The following is a 10,439-nucleotide window of genomic DNA, read 5'->3' as shown; positions in this document are numbered from 1 at the left end:
TGGGTGGCTCAGTTGGTTAAGCAGCTGCCTTTGGCTCGGGTCATGATTATAGGGTCCTGGGATCGAGTCCCACATCGGGGTCCTTGCTCGGCAGGGAGCCTGCTTCTCCCTCTGCCTCTGCCTGCCTCTTTGTCTGCCTGTGCTCGCTCGCTCTCTCTCTCTCCCTTTGTCTCTGGCAAATAAATAAAATATTAAAAAAAATCCAAATAAAATCACTTCTTCATACTCATCCTGGAGTAAGCTATGTAGAGGTATTCATGTCAAACAGTCCAAGGTGTCTTACCTGAAATCATGTTATTTGAAATCTTCTTACTTAAAATCATTATTTCTCTTCTGCATTATGGGCTTTAAATTTATCTCTGTTTCGGCTGGTCTGTACAATGTCAACCTATTTCTTTGGGAAGTCACAAGAATCCTGCAAAGTGAATTCTGGGCACTTTACACACTGTCTACTATTGGAACACTTCCCATATATCCTCAAAAGTAGTGAGATGTTATGCAGGCATCTCCCCCCACGAGAGTTCATTTTATTTACACAGATTATTACAACAAAAACTCATTTCTTGGGAAGTTCAAAGAGATAGTGTTCATAAAACAACAGTTACATGGCATGGTAAAAAGAACCTGTGCCTTGTGAAGATGAGAGGGCAACTAGTATTTATGGAGTATCTACTCCATGCCAAGTGTTTTATATTCAGTGGTATGCTGGAGCCAGTCTGTGCCAGTTTGTATGTGCTTGTAAGAGGCGATTGTTAAGTTTTTAGGAATCCTGCCAGCCATTTTTAAACTGTTGGAAGCTTGAAATTGACAACAGGAAGAATATTTATACCATGAACATGATAAAATGCCACAAATCATGGTTCCTCCATCAATTCCAAGAGCTGGTTGTTAAGCATTTACTGGCGCATCACCGTCATCACATTGCTTATGTTATTTTATCCTCCCAACAGCTCTGTAAGGTATTTATTAGAATGCACAGTTTAAAGATGGGAAAAAAGACACCAATTACATAAGCAACAGGTCCAAATTTTCCTAGAGAACAAGAAACAAAACCAAGTCTGTATAACTCTATTTCCTTTCTGCTTACATCTCTACACCTTTAAGCCAGGACTCTTTTTTTTTTTTTTTAAAGATTTTATTTATTTATTTGACAGCCAGAGATCACTAGTAGGCAGAGAGGCAGGCAGAGAGAGAGGAGGAAGCAGGCTTCCTGCTGAGCAGAGAGCAGGGCTTGATCCCAGGACCCCAGGATCATGACCTGAGCCGAAGGCAGAGGCTTTAACCCACTGAGCCACTCAGGTGCCCCTGAGCCAGGACTCTTGAACTGAGTTGCTGCCTTAGCAGTGACTGTATGTAAGCGGACTAATATCTGACCACTGTGGATCAGCACTTGTTCATCTGTAAAGTTGGAAGCAGTGAACTATTTAAGGTGTTTTTTGGATGTAATAGTCTCCATTGTTTACTAATTCTTCCTCTGCCCAACTGTGGCAAAACTACTAGGAATAAACATCTACCAAATGGTTAGAAAAAGAGATTTATACCAGGAGGGGCTTCATGGGACTCAAAGCTATGATATTATCAATTTTTTTCCCCCCTAAATGTCCACCTTCAAGGAGATATAACAGAGAAAATGTAGGTAGCAGGCTGATTTCTGTAAGTCTAGGTGTCATTGATGGGCTTATCATTGAGGTCAGCCAAGTAGGTCTTTGTTTTCAAAAGATTCATTAGGGGAGAAAATTAAGGAAGAAGACTTTATTTATTTTTTAAGATTTTATTTATTTATCACAAGTAGATGGAGAGGCAGGCAGAGAGAGAGGGAAGCAGGCGCTCCGCTGAGCATTGAGCCCGATGCGGGACTCGATCCCAGGACTCTGAGATCACGACCTGAGCCGAAGGCAGCGGCTTAACCCACTGAGCCACCCAGGCACCCAAGGAAGAAGACTTTAAAAGTAGAGAATGATTCCATGTCAGAAGATGGATATGGGGGCGCCTGGGTGGCTCAGTGGGTTAAGCCTCTGCCTTCGGCTCAGGTCATGGTCTCAGGATCCTAGGATTGAGCCCCACATCGGGCTCTCCGCTCAGCAGGGAGCCTGTTTCCCTTCCTCTCTCTCTGCCTGCCTCTCTGCCTACTTGTGATCTCTGTCAAATAAATAAATAAAATCTTTAAAAAAAAAAAAAAGATGGATATGTTCTTAAACACTGAGAGAAGAATTGACAGGTTTATAGGTTGAGAAGACTGTTTATAGGTTGTATATGGGAAAGATTATAGGGATGTTTTATATGGGCCAGGCACTAAGTGCTTTAGCTGTAGGACTCCAGCAGTTTGTAATAATGGGGCACCACTAGAGAAGAGGCTTTAGAACCACCACTAGCCTTCAAAAGGACCAAGAAGTGATTTCTGAAACAAACACAGACTGGGAATCAGGCCTTCCTTATTTAGCCTATGATAGAGGACTGGGTTCTAAGACTATTATTTGATTTTAGTGATTGGGCCTTACACCAAGTTTAATCTGGTTGTCATGGAGAAATGCATACCTGTTACATACAAATAGATGCAATTTATAAAATATCCAATATTATCAGCAAAGACATTCCACAATTATACTTTGTGGAGCAGATTGGTTAAAAATGATGATCTTAAATGCTGGCATCGTGATTTTTAGGGAGTATTTCAGTTCAGATCTTCCAAGAAGCAGATGGAATTACATGTGCAATAGATTTTTGGGGGATAAAGATGTGAAGGATAAAGAAGAGAAGGGAGGAGTAGTTGAGGGACCTTTAGGTTATGAATATCTGATGATGGTAAGAGGAGACTAGAGGAAGAATTTGCAGGATGAGCACCAGAGTTCTGGAAAGTCCTGGACAGGTCAATGAGGAGTCCTTGAGTAAAGTTCCAGGAAGTCCTGTAGAGAAATCCCATGTAAGTCAAGAATGACCACTCTGAGATGCTCATCTTGTGTGCATGGGCTGGGGACAGCTTGCAGCCTCCGTGTGAAGGCCACAGTGGAGAGAAAGGCTTGGCAGAAGCTACCTGTTGTCTGTGCATCACCAGCACATTCTCTTAGAGGGAGTTCAGAGACGTACCTGCCACATTTTGGAAAAGTATGTTTTTATGTTTTTTTAAGATTTTATTTATTTCATAGAGAGTTAGAGAGGGAACACAAGCACGGGGAATGGGAGAGGGAGAAGCAGGCTTCCCACAGAGCAGGGAGCCTGATGCGGGGCTAAATCTCAGGACTTGAGATCATGACCTGAGCTGAAGGCAGTTGCTTAACAACTGAATCACCCAGGTGCCCTGGGAAATTATGTTTTTAAAAACATACCACGAGGGCGCCTGGGTGGCTCAGTGGTTAAGCCACTGCCTTCGGCTCAGGTCATGATCTCAGGGTCCTGGGATCGAGTCCCGCATTGGGCTCTCTGCTCGGCAGGGAGCCTGCTTCCCTCTCTCTCTCTCTCTCTCTGCCTGCCTCTCCATCTACTTGTGATTTCTCTCTGTCAAATAAATAAATAAAATCTTAAAAAAAAAAAAAAAGAAAATGCCAATTGGGAAAAAAAGAAAGAAAAAAGGAAAATGCTAACTGGGCACACAAATTAAAAGGAGTAGAGAGAAAAGTTAATGAAAGAAACTGATGAAGGATGAAAGCAGTTTATAGAAGAAAATACCAGGAAAATAAGTAGAACTGAAAAAATGGAAACCAATCCCGTGCTAGGCAAAAACATTCTTTAAATACCACAAGAATGGCTTCTTTATCATTATGTATGAGTTGGTTTCCAAGAGGAATGTAAAAAGGAAAAAGTTAGTGAACTTTTTTTTTTTTTCCCAGATTTAACCTCCTATCAAGGTAAACTGGGAGGTATCACAGCTGAAAACACTAACTCTCCAATAAAAACGTTGGTTTTCTAAATGCTATGGATCAGGTACTAGTACCAGATGAATATAATCCACTTTTTCTCACCTCAGCCAAGTAGAGAAGCTGGATATTACAGAGTCAGAGTCAGACAATTTACATGGGTAGTTTGGGTGATGTTAGCATATATAGTTATAAAAAGATAATGAGGACAGACAACACAAGCCTCAAGATAAAAATGAGTCTTTACTGGGAGAGTATGAAAGCTATCTTCCTTTCTCTAAGTACTTACTTCTGTATATCTCAACCTGATAGGTAAAATATGTAAACAATGTAATATATTTTGTATTCCCAATTATCTCAGTATTAACCTGTACTCAATGTTAAAATTAAATGATTCTTGGTAATTTAAGTTAAGTAATAATATAAACTGTAAATGCCAGTGTTTCTATAAATCTTAGTTAACTTCTTTTAACATAAAGTTGTAAAATTTGTATAAGAAGGGGAAATTAAAAGTTGTCCTAAAGTCTAAAGCTGTCATCTCCTTCATGTGTAACACTGCTCCTCATTCATTAAAACATTCTTTAATTTGATACCCGTTTTCCCAAGAACTTGTGGTAGAGCTTAAATGATTTTTAAGCATTTCCTGCATATCACTTAAAAAAACATTGTACTAAAGTTTTGTTTTCATTCTTCATTCTAAAAATCCATTTTATTTTTATCTGGCCATAAAAATGGTTCTATTGCCGCTGGGGTTTGTTTTTGTTTTTGTTTAAGTTGTGTGGATTTCAAGGTGCCTTAGCACACAATCTAAACACAGAAGAAGAATGACATTTTTTAAATTAGCAAAGTACAGGTTTCTTTCACAGGATGCATTTTCCAACGTGGGCAGCTCTCCCTGAGTAAAGCAAACTAGACTTCTTATGAAAACAGCCGCAGAGCATTTTCTTTGTAGTTACTTGTCTTCTGCTAGTCTGGGTATCTGAATGTTTCTCTACGCGGGTGTCTAAAATCCTCAAAGGGGAGAGTCCAGGAAGGGAAGGCAAGAAAGGAAACAGATGGTCCCGCCGCCCGGCCGAGGGCTCGGAAGGGTCCCGACCACGCTCGACCGGACCCTCCGAGCTCCCATATGTCTCTCAACAATCAATAGGTGCGGCCGAGCTCGGCCTCGAGGCCTGCGGAGGCAAAGCCAGCAGGATTACGAAACGGGGTCCGGCGGGCGGCGTCCTGCAGAGCCGCCCCCTCCGACCGCAGCCGGGGCGCACCTTCCTGCCCACCCCACCTTCCACAGTCAACACGACCGCGAGCCAAACCCAGCCCGGGCCACGTCTGGCCGTCGCTTTTGTCCTGCTCCGCGCTGACCACCTTTTCCCGGAGCAGGTTAACGGTCCGGAGCCCGGGGGTGCGCCCTGCGGCCCCGCCAGGTGCTCCGCGCCCCTGTCCCCCCTCCCGCAGGCAGACGACCCCCGCGCCGGCCCGGAGCGCGCGTCCCGCCCGGGCACCCCCGCCCACCCTCCCGCAGCCGCACAGGGGCCCGCGCCCGCCCGGGGCAGGACGGCGCCGAGGGGGCCTGGCCCGGGCGCCCTGACGGCCCCACCGCGCCCCGGAGCGCCCGCCCCGACCTGCCCGCCGCCCCCACCCCCCCCCCCCCCGCGGGATCCCGGCCGCCGAGGCCCGGGCCGAGGCCGCAGGGAGCGTAGGCCGCCGCCATCCCCGGCCTGTCGTGAGCCCGCTGCCCGCGGCCTTACCGCCTCCACGGCGTGCTGCAGGATGGAGGTGAACTTGGAGAACATCTTGTCCCGGGACTGCAGCAGCCTCTCCCGGGACGACCTGGAGAGCTCCTCGATCCGCCGCCGCCGCCCCTGCTGCGGCTGCCGGGGCCGCTCCAGAGTGAAGGCCGGTGCGGGGCGGGCAGGACGAGCAGAGGGCCGAGGCGGGCTCGGGCCCGGCCGCTTCGGGGGTGCGCGGGCGGCGCGGCGGCGGCTCCGGCGGGCGCTGGGGCGCGGCGGGCGGCGAGCGGGGCGTTCGGCTCCGACACGGGGCCCCGCGACGCTCCGGCGGCGGCGGCTGAGGCTCCGGTTCGGACACGGTGGCAGCCCGGCTCGGGTTCCTTCCGCCCGCTCTGCCCGCCGCGGCCTGCAGGGGGCGCCGCCGCGGCCCGGGGAGGCCCCGACCCGGCCTGCCCAGCGGCGCGCCGGCCGCACGCCGCGGGGGCGGGAGAGGCGCGGGGAGGTCGCGCCCGCGCGGGGCGGGAACCGGACGGGGGCAGCCTCCGCACTCTCCCGGCTCCCGGGCGCCTCCGACACCGTCGTCCTCACGGTCGAAAAACTCCGGCAACCTCCCGGTTTTGTTTCTGCGGGGGAAGTAACAGGCGGGTTTTGTAGGGAAACGTAGCCCTACTCGTGTGTAACGTGCAGAAGTTCGTGTTTTAAGAGCAGACTAGGGAGGCCGGTAAGAAACAGTACAGTGTTCCTAATCGGAAACGATCCGTGCCTTGAAATGCTAAGAATTAGAACGCATCAACGAATGTTGGTGAAATAGTTTTGCTACCTGGAAAATAGATCATTATCCTCGTTAACATTATTAATTGTTAATTATTCACCGTTAAAACAGGAAGCCCCAGATGGACAAATGGGAAGATGGCTCAGTCAATGGTGTGTGACTTGTCTGGTGGGTGCAGAGCATGGTTCACGGTCGTGTTTTCTGTTCTGTTTATCAGACGATACAGGACAACAGTGAGGGACAGAATCTGAAGGAATTCTGCTCAATGCACAGCACCGGTAAGTGGGGCTACAATCTAAGTCCTTGCGCCGCGGCTTCTGGAAAGTACTGTGCAACAGTGTATCAGCCGAGCTTTGGAGCAGCACAATGGCGGTGGCAAAGTTTAGGTTGGGTGGATACAAGTTATAAAAACGCTCATATCCTGGAGAACTTTGTGTTTGTTTTGGCTAGTATTGGTCTTGTATCCAAAGGACCGTTAACTTCTTGATCAGGCGAGGGTGGAGTCGGTCTTTGCATAACCCGTGATGATAAAAAGGATTTGTAATTGAGTTTGTTGAACAGAAAAAAAGCAGAGAAGTAGCTGCAGCAGAGAAGTAGCTGCAGCGTGGAGTGGTGTTAAGAGCTGGTCTCTGGAGGTGGGTGGTCTGAATGGAAATCCCTGCGTTACCACTCACCATGGCAAGTTTTTAAATCTCTTTTGTGCTTTAGTTTCTTCATCTGCGAAATTGAGGGAGAATAAGCAGCTACCGCATGAGGTTGTGTGGACGTATATTAACATACGGAAAACACTGGCATTTGTTATTACCATTATTATTAGCAGTAAAATAGTATTTAACAAACCAATAGGACCAGAAATCAAGGTTTAAGGAGAACACTTTTTTTTTTTTTTTTTTTTTTTTTTTAAAGATTGAGAGACAGCAGGGGTAGAGGGAGAGGGAGAAGAAGACTCCCTGATGAGCAAAGCTCCATCCCAGGACCCTGGGGTCAGGACCTGAGCTGAAGGCAGGTGCTCAACTCACTGAGCCACCCAGGCTCTCCAAGGAGGACTCTTGATGCATCTTCCCTGACCTTCAGTGGGGTTATGTCCCCATAACTCCATCATAAGTTGAAAATATCTTAAGTCAAAATGCATTTAATCTACTTCACCTACAGAATATCACAACTTAGTCTACGTGTCTACCTAATTGCGCTCAGAACAAACACTTACATTAACCTACAGATGGTTCAGAATCATCTAGCACAAAGCCTATTTTATAGTAGTGCTGAATACCTCATGTGCCTCATTGAAAACTGAAAGTGGAACACAATGATTTTAAGTGCATCAGTTGATTACCCCTGTGATCGAGTGGCCCCCCTGGGAGCCGTGGTTGCTGCCGCTGGCCAGCAACACGAGAGTAGCCCATGGCATACCACTGGCCTGGAACAGATCCAGTTCCAAGTATGGTTTCTACTCAATGCCTATCACCCTTGCACCATCATAAAGTAAAAAAATCATAAGTAAAACCATTGTAAAGTGGGAACTGTCGTTTTCTCATCTTTTTTACTCTGTTTTTGTTGCTTATATCCTGGCAAAGCAGGTAAATGTGACTTTAATTTTGTGTGTCCTGTCTCCAGAATGCTGGAGCCATCCTCTCTGTTTGCCAAAAATTAAAACGTGCTTCTTACCAAATTCTGGCTAATGGTGTCTGCTTCAACCAAGAGGACGTATTTTTTTATTATTCACACAGTGTGAGGTGGTTAGTCATATTATTAACCATAATTATCTTCCTGACCTAATAAATACATTTATGTGGTATTTTGTATTTTCATAATGCCTTACAACCACTAATTGTATAAGAGGGTCTGTTTAACGTGGGCTATTTAAAGTCATTTGCATTTGATGATGCTTGTCTTTGTATACTTATTATGAATGTAATAAAAATGTTTTGCTTGAGATTAATATCAATATTTAGGAATATGATTCATCTCTCTGATATCTAGGTTCCAAGACATACAAGTTGGACTAGAATGATAATTAAGCAGATACCCTTACCTCTCATCCTAGAAAGTCTGTAGTGACACTAACATTATCACCAACCTTATGCATGGGCAGGGTTGGGACTCCTGAAACAAAGTGTGTTTTGAAAAAGCATAATACAGGCTTCTCTAGCCTCTAAGCCACTTAGATATGGGAACCTGAAAATCCTCAATTAGGATTTTATTTCCTTATCCCTTTGACTTGAGTCAAATGAGAAATTTAGTCCCCGCTAAAAATTAAAATACCCTTAGGAGAGAGAACACACCAATTTCTATCGCTCATTACACTTCAGAGTGAATGAGTTTGTTAAATTCTTTACTGAACGAAGTTTAATCAGCGAGGACATAGAAAAATCCACAAAACTGAAACTCAGTCTGGATGAAGTTGAACAAAGAGGAGAGAGAGTTAGATGACACCTACTTCCAAAGTTTGGCAGATTTCTGGTTAAATAGATAGATTGAATTTAGCAACATTTCCTTCCTAAATGCTACTAGAATTACAATAAAGAGATTTCTCAGTATGTAAGCCCAAAAGGACAAACAAATTAAGGGAGGAAATGGCAAAAAAATTTTGAGAATTGGAAAGTAGTGGTAAAGGGAATAACTGATACAGTTCCTTAGGAAAGCTGAATCCTAAGGAAGCAATTAAGAAAACTAAGATCCAAAGTGATATATTCATACATTTATAGAGCCTCAATGACTCTGAAATTAGTAGCAGTAAGTACCTCTGGAAATAGAGGTAAAAGTGGGACTAAAAATAGCAGGATGGATTGAAAACTTGTTTAGAAGTAGATAGATCATCCCCAAGGCACAAGATTGGCTGACTCCCCTTTTTCCACTCTGGTTTCAGATTAGAATCTAATTCTGGGGAAGATCAGAGGCTCCATATTGATAGGGGGTGGAAGGGAAGAAGAAGATAGAGTTGATGTGGGAATCAAAGGCAAAAGAAAAAAATAAATTTTCTTACTGCCTACAGCCCACTGACAAATCCATGAAACCAGTAGAGCAACCTTCCCCTGGGAGCTCAGCTGCTGTGATATTAACACTTGGCTAAGGGCAAAAGGCAACCTTAGCTGGACATCGAGGATCCTGTAAGTCTTTTTTAATATATAAAAGTTCCTTTGGAGACTTTCTTTATCACTACCCCCATGCTAGCCATCGTCCTCCAAGCATGTGGCCCATTGATATACATCTGAAGGGTCTCATGACCGAGGGTTTGCAAAACAGTAATAAATGACCTTTTCCTAATAATAGCTAGGCCTCCAGTATTCTGTGAGTCTCCTTTTATATGTGAAAGTCCTTCTGGAAACCTCCCTTTGTCTTTACTTCCCCCACCTCCAGAGTATAAAATCAGCCATTCCTCACAACCCCACTACAGCTCTTTCTGCCCACAGGTCCCATCCCTGTGCTTTAATAAAACCAACTTTTATTTTATTTATTTTTTAAAGATTTTATTTATTTATTTGACAGAGACCACAAGTAGGCAGAGAGGCAGGCAGAGAGAGAGGGGGAAGCAGACTCCCTGCGAGCAGAGAGCCCGATGCGGGGCTCGATTCCAGGACCCCAGAATCATGACCTGAGCCGAAGGCAGAGGCTTTAACCCACTGAGCCACCCAGGTGCCCCTAAAACCACCTTTTAGCACTGAGGACATCTCAAGAATTCTTTCTTGGCTATCGGCTCTGGATCCCAAGCTTCAAATCACAGCAAAGTGAAGGGAGATATTGTATATATATCGAACACATCCCCAACCCTCATCCTCTTCTTGGCCCCCAGAATGAAAGCATCAAACTGATCACCCTCCCCTTCCGCCTCCAAGAAGATAGGTAGAGTCCTCTCTGGAGAATCTGAGTCGTCTAATAGAAAAGACCTAAAGATACTGAAGAGCATCTTCAGCCCTACTGTGCAGCCTCTAGTTGACAAGCTCTGTACACGTGCTTGGAGCATCCACTGAGTGCCTTCATGCACCGCTCGTAAATGGGATCCGAAAGGCTGGGTCATCAACAATTTGAGAAGAGTTAATGATAGAGACCAAAAGAAAAGGCAGAGCAAAAAAGAAACTTGGAAGAAACAAT

The 10,439-nt window shown here is 45.5% G+C and overlaps 1 protein-coding gene and 1 long non-coding RNA gene across 9 annotated transcripts in view; one reads left to right on the top strand and one right to left on the bottom strand.

Moving 5' to 3' along the window:
- The window catches only part of FHIP2A (FHF complex subunit HOOK interacting protein 2A), a 38,349-nt gene extending 32,536 nt beyond the window's left edge, over positions 1 to 5,813 (bottom strand). For both annotated transcript variants that reach the window (XM_059398659.1, XM_059398660.1), the window contains exon 1: positions 5,597 to 5,813. In XM_059398659.1, the coding sequence (XP_059254642.1) occupies positions 5,597 to 5,641 (45 nt within the window). In that variant the 5' untranslated portion in view covers positions 5,642 to 5,813. The remainder of the gene's footprint in view (positions 1 to 5,596) is intronic.
- The window catches only part of LOC132016800 (uncharacterized), a 33,931-nt gene continuing 27,949 nt past the window's right edge, over positions 4,458 to 10,439 (top strand). For 5 of the 7 annotated variants that reach the window (XR_009404003.1, XR_009404002.1, XR_009404005.1 and 2 more), the window contains exons 1-2: positions 6,066 to 6,299; positions 6,568 to 6,628. This is a non-coding gene — a long non-coding RNA (uncharacterized LOC132016800). Of the gene's footprint in view, positions 5,273 to 6,065; positions 6,300 to 6,461; positions 6,629 to 7,256; positions 8,290 to 10,439 lie in introns of those variants that run through there. The other 2 variants (XR_009404001.1, XR_009403999.1) reach the window with 2 other exon arrangements.

Source organism: Mustela nigripes, chromosome 4 (assembly GCF_022355385.1).
Source record: "Mustela nigripes isolate SB6536 chromosome 4, MUSNIG.SB6536, whole genome shotgun sequence".
NCBI classification, from domain to species: Eukaryota; Metazoa; Chordata; class Mammalia; order Carnivora; family Mustelidae; genus Mustela; species Mustela nigripes.
Note: the sequence above shows the minus strand (reverse complement) of the source record. Positions and strands in the feature narration are given on the sequence as shown.